This window comes from Oncorhynchus tshawytscha, unplaced genomic scaffold (assembly GCF_018296145.1).
Source record: "Oncorhynchus tshawytscha isolate Ot180627B unplaced genomic scaffold, Otsh_v2.0 Un_contig_6377_pilon_pilon, whole genome shotgun sequence".
NCBI lineage: Eukaryota > Metazoa > Chordata > Actinopteri > Salmoniformes > Salmonidae > Oncorhynchus > Oncorhynchus tshawytscha.
The window spans coordinates 62,501-83,421 of NW_024609314.1; the positions used below are offsets into that span (position 1 = coordinate 62,501).

Consider the following 20,921-nt stretch of genomic DNA (forward strand, 5'->3'; position numbering starts at 1 on the left):
ACTGACGGCAGGTTGACTTGTCTGGTTTGGCTAGCTAGCTACCTGGCTAACGTTTGATGTATCTCAGCACTGACGGCAGGTTGACTTGTCCGGTTTGGCTAGCTAGCTACCTGGCTAACGTTTGATGTATCTCAGCACTGACGGCAGGTTGACTTGTCTGGTTTGGCTAGCTAGCTACCTGGCTAACGTTTGATGTATCTCAGCACTGACGGCAGGTTGACTTGTCTGGTTTGGCTAGCTAGCTACCTGGCTAACGTTTGATGTATCTCAGCACTGACGGCAGGTTGACTTGTCTGGTTTGGCTAGCTAGCTACCTGGCTAACGTTTGATGTATCTCAGCACTGACGGCAGGTTGACTTGTCCGGTTTGGCTAGCTAGCTACCTGGCTAACGTTTGATGTATCTCAGCACTGACGGCAGGTTGACTTGTCTGGTTTGGCTAGCTAGCTACCTGGCTAACGTTTGATGTATCTCAGCACTGACGGCAGGTTGACTTGTCTGGTTTGGCTAGCTAGCTACCTGGCTAACGTTTGATGTATCTCAGCACTGACGGCAGGTTGACTTGTCGGTTTGGCTAGCTAGCTACCTGGCTAACGTTTGATGTATCTCAGCACTGACGGTAGGTTGACTTGTCTGGTTTGGCTAGCTAGCTACCTGGCTAACGTTTGATGTATCTCAGCACTGACGGCAGGTTGACTTGTCTGGTTTGGCTAGCTAGCTACCTGGCTAACGTTTGATGTATCTCAGCACTGACGGCAGGTTGACTTGTCTGGTTTGGCTAGCTAGCTACCTGGCTAACGTTTGATGTATCTCAGCACTGACGGCAGGTTGACTTGTCTGGTTTGGCTAGCTAGCTACCTGGCTAACGTTTGATGTATCTCAGCACTGACGGCAGGTTGACTTGTCTGGTTTGGCTAGCTAGCTACCTGGCTAACGTTTGATGTATCTCAGCACTGATGGCAGGTTGACTTGTCTGGTTTGGCTAGCTAGCTACCTGGCTAACGTTTGATGTATCTCAGCACTGACGGCAGGTTGACTTGTCCGGTTTGGCTAGCTAGCTACCTGGCTAACGTTTGATGTATCTCAGCACTGACGGCAGGTTGACTTGTCTGGTTTGAGCTAGCTACCTGGCTAACGTTTGATGTATCTCAGCACTGACGGCAGGTTGACTTGTCTGGTTTGGCTAGCTAGCTACCTGGCTAACGTTTGATGTATCTCAGCACTGACGGCAGGTTGACTTGTCTGGTTTGGCTAGCTAGCTACCTGGCTAACGTTTGATGTATCTCAGCACTGACGGCAGGTTGACTTGTCTGGTTTGGCTAGCTAGCTACCTGGCTAACGTTTGATGTATCTCAGCACTGACGGCAGGTTGACTTGTCTGGTTTGGCTAGCTAGCTACCTGGCTAACGTTTGATGTATCTCAGCACTGACGGTAGGTTGACTTGTCCGGTTTGGCTAGCTAGCTACCTGGCTAACGTTTGATGTATCTCAGCACTGACGGCAGGTTGACTTGTCTGGTTTGGCTAGCTAGCTACCTGGCTAACGTTTGATGTATCTCAGCACTGACGGCAGGTTGACTTGTCTGGTTTGGCTAGCTAGCTACCTGGCTAACGTTTGATGTATCTCAGCACACGGCAGGTTGACTTGTCTGGTTTGGCTAGCTAGCTACCTGGCTAACCTTGATGTATCTCAGCACTGACGGCAGGTTGACTTGTCCGGTTTGGCTAGCTAGCTACCTGGCTAACGTTTGATGTATCTCAGCACTGACGGCAGGTTGACTTGTCTGGTTTGGCTAGCTAGCTACCTGGCTAACGTTTGATGTATCTCAGCACTGACGGCAGGTTGACTTGTCTGGTTTGGCTAGCTAGCTACCTGGCTAACGTTTGATGTATCTCAGCACTGACGGCAGGTTGACTTGTCTGGTTTGGCTAGCTAGCTACCTGGCTAACGCTTGATGTATCTCAGCACTGACGGCAGGTTGACTTGTCCGGTTTGGCTAGCTAGCTACCTGGCTAACGTTTGATGTATCTCAGCACTGACGGCAGGTTGACTTGTCTGGTTTGGCTAGCTAGCTACCTGGCTAACGTTTGATGTATCTCAGCACTGACGGCAGGTTGACTTGTCTGGCTTGGCTAGCTAGCTACCTGGCTAACGTTTGATGTATCTCAGCACCGGCTGCTTGTTGATCAATGAGACCTGACTGCATTGTGTAAATGTCAGAGAGCTCGTAGTGAGGGTGACTACTGCTCTGGACTGATGTGTGGTGGGCTGTTGGCGCTGAAGAGCAGCACCAGAGGGAGCACCTACGTGGGTGATACATGTTAGATGTGGAGGTATGAATTCCAGGCTACAGAGAGGATGAGCTGAGGAAGATAGCAGGGTCAGCAAGCCATCTCCATCACCTGGCTACAACATCACCTATTTTCATCATCACCTAGCTTCGCCATCACCTAGCTTCACCATCATCTATCTTTACCATCACCATCACCTAGCTTCACCATCACCTAGCTTCACCATCACCTGGCTTCACCATCACCTGGCTTCACCATCACCTTGCTTCACCATCACCTAGCTTCACCATCACCTAGCTTCACCATCACCTAGCTTCACCATCACCTAGCTTCACCATCACCTAGCTTCATCATCACCTAGCTTCACCATCACCTAGCTTCACCATCACCTAGCTTCACCATCACCTAGCTTCACCATCACCTATCTTCATCATCACCATCACCTGGCTTCACCATCACCTAGCTTCACCATCACCTATCTTCACCATCACCTAGCATCATCATCACCATCACCTAGCTTCACCATCACCTAGCTTCACCATCACCTGGCTTCACCATCACCTGGCTTCACCATCACCTGGCTTCACCATCACCAGGCTTCACCATCACCTAGCATCACCATCACCAGGCTTCACCATCACCTAGCATCACCATCACCAGGCTTCACCATCACCACCACCTAGCTCCACCATCACCTGGCTTCACCATCACCTAGCTTCACCATCACCATCACCATCACCTAGCATCACCATCACCAGGCTTCACCATCACCTAGCATCATCACCACCACCTAGCTTCACCATCACCTGGCTTCACCATCACCTAGCTTCACCATCACCTGGTCTCACCATCACCTAGCTTCACCATCACCTAGCTTCACCATTACCTATCTTCACCATCACCAGCTTCATCTTCACCATCACCTAGCTTCACCATCACCTAGCTTCACCATCACCCAGCATCACTATCACCTAGCTTCACCATCACCTAGCTTCACCATCACCTAGCTTCACCATCACCTATTTTCATTTTCACCATCACCTATCTTCACCATCACCTAGCTTCACCATCACCTATCTCTATCACCATCACCTATCACCTATCTCCACCATCACCTAGGCTTCACCATCACCAGGCTTCACCATCACCAGGCTTCACCATCACCTAGCTTCACCATCACCAGGCTTCACCATCACCTAGCTTCACCATCACCTAGCTTCACCATCACCCAGCATCACTATCACCTAGCTTCACCATCACCTGGTCTCACCATCACCTGGTCTCACCATCACCTGGTCTCACCATCACCTAGCTTCACCATCACCATCATATCTCACCGTTCTGAAGCAGACCCAGGCGCTGTGTGAAAAGGGGAAGGATCCATCAAACTCAGTAGGCAGCTGAGACACCTCCACATGCTTATAGAGAGACTTCAGAGAGGTCAACAACTCCACCTGGATAGAGAGGGGAGAAATAGGAGGAGGGGGAGAGAGAGCGAGAGAGCGAGAGACAGAGAGAGAGAGAGAGAGAGAGAGACAGAGAGAGAGAGAGACAGAGAGAGAGAGAGAGAGAGAGAGAGAGAGAGAGAGAGAGAGAGAGAGAGAGAGACAGAGAGAGAGAGAGAGACAGAGAGAGAGAGAGAGAGAGAGAGAGAGAGAGAGAGAGAGAGAGAGAGAGAGAGAGAGAGACAGAGAGAGAGAGAGGGGGAGAGGGGAGAGATAGGAGGAGGAGGGGAGAGAGAGAGGTGTGAGAGAGACAGAGGGAGGGAGAGATAGGAGGAGGAGGGGAGAGAGAGGTGTGAGAGAGACAGAGGAGGGAGGAGAGAGAGAGAGAGAGAGAGAGAGAGAGAGAGAGAGAGAGAGAGGAGAGAGATAGGAGGAGGGAGAGAGAGAGAGAGATAGAGAGATTGGAGGAAGACAGTAGACCAAAGACTAACCCTAACCCTAACCCTTACTGTAAAGGACACCTTGAGAAACCGTAGCTGTTACCACACAGAGTATTACTGTGAAGGACAGCGTGAGAAACCATAGCTGTTACCACACAGAGTATTACTGTGAGGGACACCTTGAGAAACCATAGCTGTTATACACAGAGTATTACTGTGAAGGACACCTTGAGAAACCATAGCTGTTACTACACAGAGTATTACTGTGAGGGACACCTTGAGAAACCATAGCTGTTACTACACAGAGTATTACTGTGAAGGACACCTTGAGAAACCATAGCTGTTACTACACAGAGTATTACTGTGAGGGTAGGACTGTGTTCCTGTATAGACTTAGTGAACACAGAGTATTACTGTGAAGGACGCCTTGAGTAACCATAGCTGTTACCACACAGAGTATTACTGTGAGGGACACCTTGAGAAACCATAGCTGTTACCACACAGAGTATTACTGTGAAGGACACCTTGAGAAACCATAGCTGTTACTACACAGAGTATTACTGTGAGGGACGCCTTGAGAAACCATAGCTGTTACTACACAGAGTATTACTGTGAGGGACACCTTGAGAAACCATAGCTGTTACCACACAGAGTATTACTGTGAAGGACACCTTGAGAAACCATAGCTGTTACTACACAGAGTATTACTGTGAGGGACACCTTGAGAAACCATAGCTGTTACTACACAGAGTATTACTGTGAGGGACGCCTTGAGAAACCATAGCTGTTACCACACAGAGTATTACTGTGAAGGAGGCCTTGAGAAACCATAGCTGTTACTACACAGAGTATTACTGTGAAGGACGCCTAGGGTTTCTCCAGGTGTAGAACCAGGTCTCTGTGTTACCTGTATGGCTGAGGGTTTCTCCAGGCGTAGAACCAGGTCTCTGTGTTACCTGTATGGCTGAGGGTTTCTCCAGGTGTAGAACCAGGTCTATGTGTGTTACCTGTATGGCTGAGGGTTTCTCCAGGCGTAGAACCAGGTCTCTGTGTTACCTGTATGGCTGAGGGTTTCTCCAGGTGTAGAACCAGGTCTGTGTTACCTGTATGGCTGAGGGTTTCTCCAGGTGTAGAACCAGGTCTATGTGTGTTACCTGTACGGCTGAGGGTTTCTCCAGGCGTAGAACCAGGTCTCTATCAGCCAGTAACAGGACAGTGTAGATACAGCCTGGCAAAGCATCCTGTCAGGGAGAGAGAGAGACAGAGAACAAGAGACAGATCAGTAGAATAAAAGACAAGCAGATGAAGCTGTCTCAACAACAGACAACATGGGTAGGGGTTGACAGGTGAAGCTGTCTAAACAACAGACAACATGGGTAGGAGTTGACAGGTGAAGCTGTCTAAACAACAGACAACATGGGTAGGAGTTGACAGGTGAAGCTGTCTAAACAACAGACAACATGGGTAGGAGTTGACAGGTGAAGCTGTCTAAACGACAGACAACATGGGTAGGAGTTGACAGGTGAAGCTGTCTAAACAACAATTTTATTTTTTTATTTACTGACTGAATGACTGACTTGTAATCCACCTTGCTGAGGTCAGCCTGCTTCATTCATGCACGCACACACACACACGCGTGCGCACGCTCACACACACACACACACACACACACACACACACACACACACACACACACACACACACACACACACACACACACACACACACACACACACACACAAATCCTTAGGAAGGGGGTGAATAGAATCCGTAACCTTGATAAACTAACCGTTTGTTCTGAGCAAACATCACCTCAGCAGAATCAAACTCCTACACACCCAGACTAACATGAACCCCCTCCACCCCCTCCTTCCTCTCCCCCTTAATGCAGATTGCAACATTAACCCCATCCACCCCCTCCTTCCTCTCTCTCTTAATGCAGATTACTACATTAACCCCCTCCACCCCCTCCTTCCTCTCTCCCTTAATGCAAATTACTACATTAACCCCATCCACCCCCTCCTTCCTCTCTCTCTTAATGCAGATTACTACATTAACCCCCACCACCCCCTCCTTCCTCTCCCCTTAATGCAGAATGCTACATTAACCCCCTCCACCCTCCTTCCTCCCCTTAATGCAGAATGCTACATTAACCCCCCCCCTCCTCCCCCCTCCTTCCCTCTCCCCCTTAATGCAGATTGCTACATTAACCCCCTCCACCCCCTCCTTCCTCCCCCTTAATGCAGAATGCTACATTAACCCCCTCCACCCTCTCCCCCTTAAGGCAGATTGCTACATTAACCCCCTCCACCCTCTCCCCCTTAAGGCAGATTGCTACATTAACCCCCTCCACCCCCTCCTTCCTCCCCCTTAAGGCAGAATGCTACATTAACCCCCCTTCCTCTCCCCCTTAATGCAGAATGCTACATTAACCCCCTCCACCCTCTCCCCCTTAAGGCAGATTGCTACATTAACCCCTCCACCCTCTCCCCCTTAAGGCAGAATGCTACATTAACCCCCTCCACCCTCAAGGCAGATTGCTACATTAACCCCTCCACCCCTCTCCCCTTAAGGCAGATTGCTACATTAACCCCCTCCACCCCTCCTTCCTCCCCCTTAATGCAGAATGCTACATTAACCCCCTCCACCCTCTCCCCCTTAAGGCAGATTGCTACATTAACCCCTCCACCCTCTCCCCTTAAGGCAGATTGCTACATTAACCCCTCCACCCTCTCCCCCTTAAGGCAGATTGCTACATTAACCCCCTCCACCCCTCCTTCCTCCCCTTAAGGCAGATTGCTACATTAACCCCTCCCCCCCCTCCTTCTCCCCCTTAATGCAGAATGCTACATTAACCCCCTCCTTCCTCTCCCCTTAATGCAGAATGCTACATTAACCCCCTCCTTCCTCTCCCCCTTAATGCAGATTGCTACATTAACCCCCTCTACCCCATCCACACCCTCCTCCCTCTCCCCCTTAATGCAGATTGCTACATTAACCCCCTCCACCCCCTCCTTCCTCCCCCTTAATGCAGATTGCTACATTAACTGGCTGTGCAGTGACTTCAGTGCAACAGGAAACATAATACTGTTTCTACCTCATTTGCCAACTGTCAAACTGTACAGAGGCTTTATGGCATCGAGTCAAATATCCCAAACAACCTGGTGTTCTGTGTGCCACGTTTACACTGATCTGGGTACTGTAGTTATCTATTACCGACCTGTCAACATCACTAACACTGATCTGGGTACTGTTGTTATCTATTACCGACCTGTCAACATAACTAACACTGATCTGGGTACTGTTGTTATCTATTACCGACCTGTCAACATCACTAACACTGATCTGGGTACTGTTGTTATCTATTACCGACCTGTCAACATCACTAACACTGATCTGGGTACTGTTGTTATCTATTACCGACCTGTCAACATAACTAACACTGATCTGGATACTGTAGTTATCTATTACCGACCTGTCAACATAACTAATCAACATAACTAACACTGATCTACCGACCTGTCAACATAACTAACACTGATTTAGACAATATTAATAACAAAGACTGACCTAGAATCAGACAAAACAGTATAAACCCTGACTAGTTGCTCTGCTGGGTGATAAAGACTGACCTAGAATCAGACAAAACAGTATAAACCCTGACTAGTTGCTCTGCTGGGTGATAAAGACTGACCTAGAATCAGACAAAACAGTATAAACCCTGACTAGTTGCTCTGCTGGGTGATAAATACGGACCTAGAATCAGACAAAACAGTATAAACCCTGACTAGTTGCTCTGCTGGGTGATAAAGACTGACCTAGAATCAGACAAAACAGTATAAACCCTGACTAGTTGCTCTGCTGGGTGATAAAGACTGACCTAGAATCAGACAAAACAGTATAAACCCTGACTAGTTGCTCTGCTGGGTGATAAATGACGGACCTAGAATCAGACAAAACAGTATAAACCCTGACTAGTTGCTCTGCTGGGTGATAAAGACTGACCTAGAATCAGACAAAACAGTATAAACCCTGACTAGTTGCTCTGCTGGGTGATAAAGACTGACCTAGAATCAGACAAAACAGTATAAACCCTGACTAGTTGCTCTGCTGGGTGATAAAGACTGACCTAGAATCAGACAAAACAGTATAAACCCTGACTAGTTGCTCTGCTGGGTGATAAAGACTGACCTAGAATCAGACAAAACAGTGAACTACAGTAGCAGGTCTGGTCCCCTGTGTAAACATGTACAATGCTCTTCAGGAGAAAGAGCCTGTGTGTGTGTGTGTGTGTGTGTGTGTGTGTGTGTGTGTGTGTGTGTGTGTGTGTGTTTTCTCATGTGACTCATGGGGCTCAGTAAAATATGAGTCAGATTTTATTTATTTATTTAACCTTTATTTAACCAGGCAAGTCAGTTAAGAACAAATTCTTACAATGGCAGCCTACCCCGGCCTACGGACTACCCCGTCCTACCCCGGCCTAAGGACTACCCCGTCCTACCCCGGCCTACCCTGTCCTACCCCCGGCCTACGGACTACCCCGTCCTAACCTGTCCTACCCCGTCCTACCCCGGCCTACCCCGTCCTACCCCCGGCCTACCCTGTCCTACCCCGGTCTACGGACTACCCCGGCCTACCCTGTCCTACCCCGGCCTACGGACTACCCCGTCCTAACCTGTCCTACCCCGTCCTACCCCCGTCCTACCCCGTCCTACCCCGTCCTATGGCCTACCCCGTCCTACCCCGGCCAAACCCGGACAACGCTAAAGGTTAATATATATGTGAAATATACTCTTCTAAAATATAGATGCAACAATTTCAAGTTTTTACTGAGTTACAGTTCATATAAAGAAATAAGTCTAACCTGACCGTAATACCCTGTATATAGCCTCCACATTGACTCTGTACCGTAATACCCTGTATATAGCCTCCACATTGACTCTGTACCGTAATACCCTGTATATAGCCTCCACATTGACTCTGTACCGTAATAACCTGTATATAGCCTCCACATTGACTCTGTACCGTAATACCCTGTATATAGCCTCCACATTGACTCTGTACCGTAATACCCTGTATATAGCCTCCACATTGACTCTGTACCGTAATACCCTGTATATAGCCTCCACATTGACTCTGTACCGTAATACCCTGTATATAGCCTCCACATTGACTCTGTACCGTAATACCCTGTATATAGCCTCCACATTGACTCTGTACCGTAATACCCTGTATATAGCCTCCACATTGACTCTGTACTGGTACCCCCTGTATATAGCCTCCACATTGACTCTGTACCGTAACACCCTGTATATAGCCTCCACATTGACTCTGTACCGGTACCCCCTGTATATAGTCTCCACATTGACTCTGTACCGGTACCCCCTGTATATAGCCTCCACATTGACTCTGTACCGTAACACCCTGTATATAGCCTCCACATTGACTCTGTACCGTAATACCCTGTATATAGTCTCCACATTGACTCTGTACCGTAATACCCTGTATATAGCCTCCACATTGACTCTGTACCGTAATACCCTGTATATAGCCTCCACATTGACTCTGTACTGGTACCCCCTATATATAGCCTCCACATTGACTCTGTACCGGTACCCCCTGTATATAGCCTCCACATTGACTCTGTACCGTAATACCCTGTATATGGCCGGCGCATTTGACAAAGAACATTTGATAAGATTTGAAGTCAACTGAATTCAATTCATTAGGGCCTAATCTATGGATTTCACATGACTGGGCAGGGGCGCAGGGCCTTAGAGGCCATAGGTCCACTCACTGGGGAGCCAGGGTCCACCCACTGGGGAGCCAGGGTCCACCTACTGGGGGAGCCAGGGCCCACTCACTGGGGGAGCCAGGGTCCACCCACTGGGGGAGCCAGGGTCCACCCACTGGGGGAGCCAGGGCCCACCCACTGGGGAGCCAGGGTCCACCCACTGGGGAGCCAGGGTCCACCTACTGGGGGAGCCAGGGCCCACTCATTGGGGGAGCCAGGGTCCACCCACTGGGGGAGCCAGGCCCAGCCAATCAGAATGAGTTTTCCCCACAAAAGGGCTTTACTACAGACAGAAATCCAAATTGACATGAGACCAAATCATGTCCACCATCGAACAAACAGGAGAAAACAGGAATCAAATTGTCCACAGTGACCATCAAAGCAGCCATTGTGGTCAAATCAATTAGTGAACAATGTATCAAAGCCAGAGACTGTGGCCAGGCCAGGATAGGGCCAGTACTGGTCTAAAGTAGAGCACTACGAAGGGAATAGGGTGCCATTTGGGACACAGTCGAGGTGTCAGGCCCTTAGACCCAGTAATAAGATGATGCTATGTGGAGACATTGTGTGTTGGGGAGGGGGAGGGGGTCCGTGGAGGCTATTCCCTGTGGGACCAGGAGGTCTGGTGAGGGGCTTCATTAAGGGATGGACCTCTGTGGCTGAGGGTGATAACCCTGCTCAACTGTCATTGTTAGCAGTGACCTGGAATGGAGGGAAGGACACATGTGTTCTAGAACCCTCACAACATCAGACAGACAGACGGAGCACTCACCATGTTCTAGAACCCTCACAACATCAGACAGACGGAGCACTCACCATGTTCTAGAACCCTCACAACATCAGACAGACAGACGGAGCACTCACCATGTTCTAGAACCCTCACAACATCAGACAGACGGAGCACTCACCATGTTCTAGAACCCTCACAATATCAGACAGACGGAGCACTCACCATGTTCTAGAACCCTCACAACATCAGACAGATGGAGCACTCACCATGTTCTAGAACCCTCACAAAACCAGACAGACAGACGGAGCACTCAGAGGTTCTCTAAATGACATTGTAGAGAAAATGACTGAAGCTAACAGTGTTGTTGTGTCCCGGTGTCTGACACTACCGTAGCTTCAAGAGACAACTTGAACAGAGCAGAGTGATTATACACAGAACTGCATGGCAGTAATGAAGTCCTCTCACAGTCTATTCCTACTGAAATGGAGACGGAGTGGAGGCTGCAGGGTAGCCACTAGACAACCACCAAGTGGAACGGTTGGAGGACAAAGGCATCCTGATTACAAACAGACTCCATGACCACAACAAGCTGTTTCTACATTTAACAGACTCTTTGATCCAGAGAGACTTCGTTCAATCATCAAGTTTGCGGACGACACAACAGTGGTAGGCTTGATTACCAACAACGACGAGACGGCCTACAGGGAGGAGGTGAGGGCCCTCGGAGTGTGGTGTCAGGAAAATAACCTCACACTCAACGTCAACAAAACTAAGGAGATGATTGTGGACTTCAGGAAACAGCAGAGGGAACACCCCCCCATCCACATCAATGGAACAGTAGTGGAGAGGGTAGAAAGTTTTAAGTTCCTCGGCATACACATCACAGATAAACTGAATTGGTCCACTCACACAGACAGCATCGTGAGGAAGGCGCAGCAGCGCCTCTTCAACCTCAGGAGGCTGAAGAAATTCGGCTTGTCACCAAAAGCTCTCACAAACTTCTACAGATGCACAATCGAGAGCATCCTGGCAGGCTGTATCACCGCCTGGTATGGCAACTGCACCGCCCTCAACCGTAAGGCTCTCCAGAGGGTAGTGAGGTCTGCACAACGCATCACCGGGGCAAACTACCTGCCCTCCAGGACACCTACACCACCCGATGCTACAGGAAGGCCATAAAGATCATCAAGGACAACTGCCTGTTCACCCCGCTGTCATCCAGAAGGCGAGGTCAGTACAGGTGCATCAAAGCTGGGACCGAGAGACTGAAAAACAGCTTCTATCTCAAGGCCATCAGACTGTTAAACAGCCACCACTAACATTGAGTGGCTGCTGCCAACACACTGTCAATGACACTGACTCTACTCCAGCCACTTTAATCATGGGAATTGATGGGAAATTATGTAAATATATCACGAGCCACTTTAAACAATGCTACCTTATATAATCACTAGCCACTTTAACTATGCCACTTGGTTTACATACTCATCTCATATGTATATACTGTACTCGATATCATCTACTGTATCTTGCCTATGCTGCTCTGTACCATCACTCATTCATATATCCTTATGTACATATTCTTTATCACCTTACACTGTGTATAAGACAGTAGTTTTTTTTGGAATTGTTAGTTAGATTACTTGTTGGTTATTACTGCATTGTCGGAACTAGAAGCACAAGCATTTCGCTACACTCGCATTAACATCTGCTAACCATGTGTATGTAACAAATAAAATTTGATTTGATTTGACTTACAGTAGAGAGTCATTTAACAGACTCTCTGTTCCAGAGAGACTTACAGTAGAGAGTCATTTAACAGACTCTCTGATCCAGAGAGACTTACAGTAGAGAGTACATACATGTTTATACTGGTCTCCTGTGGGAATCGAACCCACAACCCTGACGTTGCAAGAGCCATGCTGCACCAACTGAACCACACAGGACCTGAGTTGTTCCTTTCACCAGAACCTGTTCCCTGGTTTCCTGTTCCCTGGTTTCCTGTTTGACCGTGTCTGTAAACACTGTCCCCTGGTTTCCTGTTCCCTGGTTTCCTGTGTCTGTAAACACTGTTCCCTGGTTTCCTGTTCCCTGGTTTCCTGTTTGACTGTGTCTGTAAACACTGTTCCCTGGTTTCCTGTTCCCTGGTTTCCTGTTTGACTGTGTCTGTAAACACTGTTCCCTGGTTTCCTGTTCCCTGGTTTCCTGTTCCCTGGTTTCCTGTTTGACTGTGTCTGTAAACACTGTTCCCTGGTTTCCTGTTCCCTGGTTTCCTGTTCCCTGGTTTCCTGTTTGACTGTGTCTGTAAACACTGTTTCCTGGTTTCCTGTTCCCTGGTTTCCTGTTTGACTGTGTCTGTAAACACTGTTCCCTGGTTTCCCGTTCCCTGGTTTCCTGTTTGACTGTGTCTGTAAACACTGTTCCCTGGTTTCCTGTTCCCTGGTTTCCTGTTTGACTGTGTCTGTAAACACTGTTCCCTGGTTTCCTGTTCCCTGGTTTCCTGTTCCCTGGTTTCCTGTTTGACTGTGTCTGTAAACACTGTTCCCTGGTTTCCTGTTCCCTGGTTTCCTGTTCCCTGGTTTCCTGTTTGACTGTGTCTGTAAACACTGTTCCCTGGTTTCCTGTTCCCTGGTTTCCTGTTTGACTGTGTCTGTAAACACTGTTCCCTGGTTTCCTGTTCCCTGGTTTCCTGTTCCCTGGTTTCCTGTTTGACTGTGTCTGTAAACACTGTTCCCTGGTTTCCTGTTCCCTGGTTTCCTGTTCCCTGGTTTCCTGTTTGACTGTGTCTGTAAACACTGTTTCCTGGTTTCCTGTTCCCTGGTTTCCTGTTCCCTGGTTTCCTGTTTGACTGTGTCTGTAAACACTGTTCCCTGGTTTCCTGTTCCCTGGTTTCCTGTTCCCTGGTTTCCTGTTTGACTGTGTCTGTAAACACTGTTCCCTGGTTTCCTGTTCCCTGGTTTCCTGTTTGCCTGTGTCTGTAAACACTGTCCCCTGGTTTCCTGTTCCCTGGTTTCCTGTTTGACTGTGTCTGTAAACACTGTTCCCTGGTTTCCTGTTCCCTGGTTTCCTGTTTGACTGTGTCTGTAAACACTGTTCCCTGGTTTCCTGTTCCCTGGTTTCCTGTTTGACTGTGTCTGTAAACACTGTTTCCTGGTTTCCTGTTTGCCCGTGTCTTACCTGAAGTATGTTGAAGGCACTGAACAGAGCGGGGACAGGGGAGCACCGCCGGGAGTCCACCAGGACTGTCAACCCTAGGGAACGCACCTCCTTCCTGTAACACACAGGATATGACATCAGAGACAGAGACTCAGGACACAACAGTAAGCTCTTCAGCACTGTTCAAGCTATCAGAACCATAGTGTCAGAAGCTGTCAGAACTGTAGTGTCAGGAGCTATCAGAACCGTAGTGTCAGGAGCTATCAGAACCGTAGTGTCAGCAGCTATCAGAACCGTAGTGTCAGGAGCTATCAGAACCATAGTGTCAGAACCGTAGTGTCAGGAGCTATCAGAACCGTAGTGTCAGAACCGTAGTGTCAGGAGCTATCAGAACTGTAGTGTCAGGAGCTATCAGAACCGTAGTGTCAGAACCGTAGTGTCAGGAGCTATCAGAACCGTAGTGTCAGGAGCTATCAGAACCGTAGTGTCAGGAGCTATCAGAACCGTAGTGTCAGGAGCTATCAGAACTGTAGTGTCAGGAGCTATCAGAACTGTAGTGTCAGGAGCTATCAGAACCGTAGTGTCAGGAGCTATCAGAACCGTAGTGTCAGGAGCTATCAGAACCGTAGTGTCAGGAGCTATCAGAACCGTAGTGTCAGCAGCTATCAGAACCGTAGTGTCAGGAGCTATCAGAACCGTAGTGTCAGGAGATATCAGAACCGTAGTGTCAGGAGCTATCAGAACCGTAGTGTCAGGAGATATCAGAACCGTAGTGTCAGGAGCTATCAGAACCGTAGTGTCAGGAGCTATCAGAACCATAGTGTCAGGAGCTATCAGAACCATAGTGTCAGGAGCTATCAGAACCGTAGTGTCAGGAGCTATCAGAACCGTTGTGTCAGGAGCTATCAGAACCGTAGTAGTGTCAGAAGCTGTCAGAACCATAGTGTCAGGAGCTATCAGAACTGTAGTGTCAGGAGCTATCAGAACCGTAGTGTCAGGAGCTATCAGAACCGTAGTGTCAGGAGCTATCAGAACCGTAGTGTCAGGAGATATCAGAACCGTAGTGTCAGGAGCTATCAGAACCGTAGTGTCAGGAGATATCAGAACCGTAGTGTCAGGAGCTATCAGAACCGTAGTGTCAGGAGCTATCAGAACCGTAGTGTCAGGAGATATCAGAACCGTAGTGTCAGGAGCTATCAGAACCGTAGTGTCAGGAGCTATCAGAACCGTAGTGTCAGGAGCTATCAGAACCGTAGTGTCAGGAGCTATCAGAACCGTAGTGTCAGGAGCTATCAGAACCGTAGTGTCAGGAGCTATCAGAACCGTAGTGTCAGGAGCTATCAGAACCGTAGTGTCAGGAGCTATCAGAACCGTAGTGTCAGGAGCTATCAGAACCGTACTGTCAGGAGCTATCAGAACCGTAGTGTCAGGAGCTATCAGAACCGTAGTAGTGTCAGGAGCTATCAGAACCGTAGTGTCAGAACCGTAGTAGTGTCAGGAGCTATCAGAACCGTAGTGTCAGAACCGTAGTGTCAGGAGCTATCAGAACCGTAGTGTCAGAACCGTAGTGTCAGGAGCTATCAGAACCGTAGTGTCAGGAGATATCAGAACCGTAGTGTCAGAACCGTAGTGTCAGGAGCTATCAGAACCGTAGTGTCAGGAGCTATCAGAACCGTAGTGTCAGGAGCTATCAGAACCGTAGTGTCCGAAGCTATCAGAACCGTAGTGTCAGGAGCTATCAGAACCGTAGTGTCAGGAGCTATCAGAACCGTAGTGTCAGGAGCTATCAGAACCGTAGTGTCAGGAGCTATCAGAACCGTAGTGTCAGGAGCTATCAGAACCGTAGTGTCAGGAGATATCAGAACCGTAGTGTCAGCAGCTATCAGAACCGTAGTGTCAGCAGCTATCAGAACCGTAGTGTCAGGAGCTATCAGAACCGTAGTGTCAGGAGCTATCAGAACCGTAGTGTCAGCAGCTATCAGAACCGTAGTGTCAGCAGCTATCAGAACCATAGTGTCAGGAGCTATCAGAACCATAGTGTCAGGAGCTATCAGAACCGTAGTGTCAAAACCGTAGTGTCAGCAGCTATCAGAACCATAGTGTCAGAACCGTAGTGTCAGGAGCTGTCAGATCCGTAGTGTCAGGATATATCAGAACCGTAGTGTCAGGAGCTATCAGAACCGTAGTGTCAGGAGCTATCAGAACCATAGTGTCAGGAGCTATCAGAACCGTAGTGTCAGGAGCTATCAGAACCGTAGTGTCCAAAGCTATCAGAACCGTAGTGTCAGGAGCTATCAGAACCGTAGTGTCAGGAGCTATCAGAACCTTAGTGTCAGGAGCTATCAGAACCTTAGTGTCAGGAGCTATCAGAACCTTAGTGTCAGGAGCTATCAGAACCGTTGTGTCAGGAGCTATCAGAACCGTAGTGTCAGAACCGTAGTGTCAGGAGATATTAGAACCGTAGTGTCAGGAGATATCAGAACCGTTGTGTCAGGAGCAATCAGAACCATAGTGTCAGGAGATATCAGAACCGTAGTGTCAGGAGATATCAGAACCGTAGTGTCAGGAGATATCAGAACCGTAGTGTCAGGAGATATCAGAACCGTAGTGTCAGGAGCTATCAGAACCGTAGTGTCAGGAGATATCAGAACCGTAGTGTCAGGAGATATCAGAACCGTAGTGTCATAACCATAGTGTCAGGAGCTATCAGAACCATAGTGTCAGGAGATATCAGAACTGTAGTGTCAGGAGATATCAGAACCGTAGTGTCAGGAGATATTAGAACCGTAGTGTCAGGAGCTATCAGAACCGTAGTGTCAGGAGCTATCAGAACCGTAGTGTCAGGAGCTATCAGAACCGTAGTGTCAGGAGCTATCAGAACCGTAGTGTCAGAGCCATAGTGTCAGGAGCTATCAGAACCGTAGTGTCAGGACCGTAGTGTCAGGAGCTATCAGAACCGTGGTGTCAGAACTGTAGTGTCAGGACCATAGTGTCAGGAGCTATCAGAACCATAGTGTCAGGAGCTATCAGAACCGTAGTGTCAGGAGCTATCAGAACCGTAGTGTCAGGAGCTATCAGAACCGTAGTGTCAGAACCGTAGTGTCAGAACCGTAGTGTCAGGAGCTATCAGAACCGTAGTGTCCGAAGCTATCAGAACCGTAGTGTCCGAAGCTATCAGAACCGTAGTGTCAGAACCGTAGTGTCAGGAGCTATCAGAACCGTAGTGTCAGAACCGTAGTGTCAGGAGCTGTCAGAACCGTAGTGTCAGGAGCTATCAGAACCATAGTGTCAGGAGCTATCAGAACCATAGTGTCAGAACCGTAGTGTCAGGAGCTATCAGAACCGTAGTGTCAGGAGCTATCAGAACCGTAGTGTCAGGAGCTATCAGAACCGTAGTGTCAGGAGCTATCAGAACCGTAGTGTCAGGAGCTATCAGAACCATAGTGTCAGGAGCTATCAGAACCATAGCGTCAGAACCGTAGTGTCAGGAGCTATCAGAACCGTAGTGTCAGAACCGTAGTGTCAGGAGCTATCAGAACCGTAGTGTCAGGAGATATCAGAACCATCGTGTCAGGAGCTATCAGAACCGTAGTGTCAAGAGCTATCAGAACCGAGATATCAGAACCGTAGTGTCAGGACCGTAGTGTCAGGAGATATCAGAACCGTAGTGTCAGGAGCTATCAGAACCAGTGTCAGAACCGTAGTGTTAGAAGCTATCAGAACCGTTGTGTCAGGAGCTATCAGAACCATAGTGTCAGGAGCTATCAGAACCGTAGTGTCAGGAGTTATCAGAACCATAGTGTCAGGAGCTATCAGAACCATAGTGTCAGGAGATATCAGAACCATAGTGTCAGGAGCTATCAGAACCGTAGTGTCAGAGCCATAGTGTCAGGAGCTATCAGAACCGTAGTGTCAGGACCATAGTGTCAGGAGCTATCAGAACCTTAGTGTCAGGAGCTATCAGAACCGTAGTGTCAGGGAAAAAGTAAAAACCAGTAGGACGGTGGAACACGAGGGCCTGAGTTGGAGTCTACACCCCTAACCTACCTGTCTGTCTGTCTGTGTGCTCAGATCTGTCTGTGTGTGTGTGTGTAACAGTACCTGAGCATTGTGTAGTAGTAGACCAGGATTCTGACCAGTTCTCCACAGTTACAGCTGGGGTTCAACCAGCCGGTGTTCCTTGTGGTCACGGTCACCAGGGCTCGACCTCCCCTATCTCTTGTTCCTGAGACAAACACACAAACAGGACGTCTATAGCGCGTGGTAGAAACTGGTCTCAGATCAGATCACGTTTTTACCAGTGACACAGCTAGTCACATCAAGACAGAATCACCGTGGTAGAAACTGGTCTCAGATCAGATCGTGTTTTTACCAGTGACACAGCTAGTCACATCAAGACAGAATCACCGTGGTAGAAACTGGTCTCAGATCAGATCATGTTTTTACCAGCTAGTCACATCAAGACAGAATCACCGTGGTAGAAACTGGTCTCAGATCACGTTTTTACCAGTGACACAGCTAGTCACATCAAGACAGAATCACCGTGGTAGAAACTGGTCTCAGATCAGATCATGTTTTTACCAGCTAGTCACATCAAGACAGAATCACCGTGGTAGAAACTGGTCTCAGATCAGATCAGACAGAATCACCGTTACCTCCTCAAACCAGCCTGGTTGGACATGACATATAACATCTTGTGTGTTTCCACAGATGTGGGCTGTTCTACTCACCAGGCAGACAGAGCACCCCAGAACTGAGGACAGCAGCATTGATGTTGTGGGCCTCTGTCAGTGTCTGGGACTTAGGAAAGACTGAAGACTGGGAGCACTGGCTGGACTGGGAGTAGGACCTGGTTAACTGGGCTGGGGACTGGGTTAACTGGGCTGGGGACTGGGTTAACTGGGCTGGGGACTGGGTTAACTGGGCTGGGGACCGGGTTAACTGGGCTGGGGACCGGGTTAACTGGGCTGGGGACTGGGTTAACTGGGCTGGGGACCGGGTTAACTGGGCTGGGGACTGGGTTAACTGGGCTGGGGACTGGGTTAACTGGGCTGGGGACTGGGTTAACTGGCTGGACTGGGAGTAGGACCTGGTTAACTGGGCTGGGGACTGGGTTAACTGGGCTGGGGACTGGGTTAACTGGGCTGGGGACTGGGTTAACTGGGCTGGGGACTGGGTTAACTGGCTGGACAGGGAGTAGGACCTGGTTAACTGGGCTGGGGACTGGGTTAACTGGCTGGACTGGGCTGGGGACTGGGTTAACTGGGCTGGGGACTGGGTTAACTGGGCTGGGGACTGGGTTAACTGGGCTGGGGACTGGGTTAACTGGGCGGGGGACTGGGTTAACTGGGCTGGGGGCTGGTGGAGCTGGGCTGGGGTCCGTTGTAGTTCTGCCTCTCTGTGGTTAGTTTCAGTGGATGGCTTGTCCATGGAACAGGATTTTAACACAGGTTCCTCTGGCTGAATGCGGCCTGGATGGAGATAGAGATAGATAGATAGATAGAGATATAGATAGATAGAGAGAGAGATAGATAGAGAGAGAGAGAGAGAGAGAGAGAGAGAGAGAGAGAGAGAGAGAGAGAGAGACAGACAGACAGACAGAGAGAGAGAGAGAGAGACAGAGAGAGATAGAGAGAGAGAGAGAGAGAGAGACAGAGAGAGAGAGACAAAGAGAGAGGATACACAACTAGTCACTGACTGACTGGCATGGAACAACCTTGAGACAAGTCATACACACTTTATAAACCTTTATAAACATATATAAATCACTAAACAGTTCATCTAAACCTTTATAAACATATATAAATCACTAAACAGTTCATCTAAACCTTTATAAACAGATATAAATCACTAAACAGTTCATCTAAACCTTTATAAACATATATAAATCACTAAACAGTTCATCTAAACCTTTATAAACAGATATAAATCTATCAAGACATCCAGGCATCAACACACACTATACCTCTATCGTCTCCTACAGTCAGATCAGATCAGTCTCTCCATTACAACACACTAAACCTCTATCGTCTCCTACAGTCAGATCAGATCAGTCTCTCCATTACAACACACTAAACCTCTATCGTCTCCTACAGTGAGATCAGATCAGACTCTCCATTACAACACACTAAACCTCTATCGTCTCCTACAGTCAGATCAGATCAGATCAGACTCTCCATTACAACACACTAAACCTCTATCGTCTCCTACAGTGAGATCAGATCAGACTCTCCATTACAACACACTAAACCTCTATCGTCTCCTACAGTCAGATCAGATCAGTCTCTTCATTACACACGACTGCTAGAGGATGAAGCTATCTGACGCTTTCTTCCCCCCCCTCTCTTTCTCCCCCCTCTCTCTCTCCCTCCCTCCCCTCTCTCTCTCTTTCTCCCCCTCTCTGTCTCTCTCTTTGTCTCTCTCTCCCCCTCCTCTCTCCCTCCCCTCTCTCTCTCTCTCTCTCCCTCTCTCCACCCCCTCCCTCTCTCTCTCCCCCCTCTCTTTCTCCCCCTCTCTCTCTCTCCACCCCCTCTCTCTCTCTCCCCCTCTCTCTCTCTCCACCCCCCTCTCTCTCTCCCCCTCTCTTTCTCCCCCCTCTCTCTCTCTCTCCACCCCCCCTCTCTCTCTCTCCCCCTCTCTCTCTCTAAGAGGCGGGGCTTATAGAGGAGGGCTAGAACCACTACAACAAGGACAACAGGAAGGTGGAGAAGGAGGAGTTGGAGGAGGTGGTGGAGAGGAGTCACTCAGGCCAACATGTCATTGGTGACTGCTAAACAGGAGTGACTGCTAAACAGGAGTGACTGCTAAACAAGAGTGACTGCTAAACAGGAGAAGTATTTGCAGGCGGGGTAAGCAGCAGTGCAGAACGGGAGGATGGTGGATGATTTAGGGATGAACGAGGGATGAAGGGAGGATGGTGGATGATTTAGGGATGAACGAGGGATGAAGGGAGGATGGTGGATGATTTAGGGAAGAATGAGGGATGAAGGGAGGATGGTGGATGATTTAGGGATGAACGAGGGATGGAGGGAGGATGGTGGATGATTTAGGGATGAACGAGGGATGA

The 20,921-nt window shown here is 48.8% G+C and overlaps 1 protein-coding gene across 1 annotated transcript in view; it reads right to left on the bottom strand.

Annotated features, from left to right (window-relative positions):
* Positions 1 to 18,798, bottom strand: part of LOC121844578 (pleckstrin homology domain-containing family G member 4B-like) — a 54,354-nt gene extending 35,556 nt beyond the window's left edge. The window contains exons 1-5 of the mRNA XM_042314850.1: positions 18,586 to 18,798; positions 17,957 to 18,080; positions 13,877 to 13,970; positions 5,330 to 5,416; positions 3,628 to 3,744 (exon numbers count right to left, since the gene is read on the bottom strand). Coding sequence (XP_042170784.1) covers positions 3,628 to 3,744; positions 5,330 to 5,416; positions 13,877 to 13,970; positions 17,957 to 17,964 — 306 coding nt within the window. The 5' untranslated portion in view covers positions 17,965 to 18,080; positions 18,586 to 18,798. The remainder of the gene's footprint in view (positions 1 to 3,627; positions 3,745 to 5,329; positions 5,417 to 13,876; positions 13,971 to 17,956; positions 18,081 to 18,585) is intronic.
* Between the last annotated feature and the right edge of the window lie 2,123 nt (positions 18,799 to 20,921).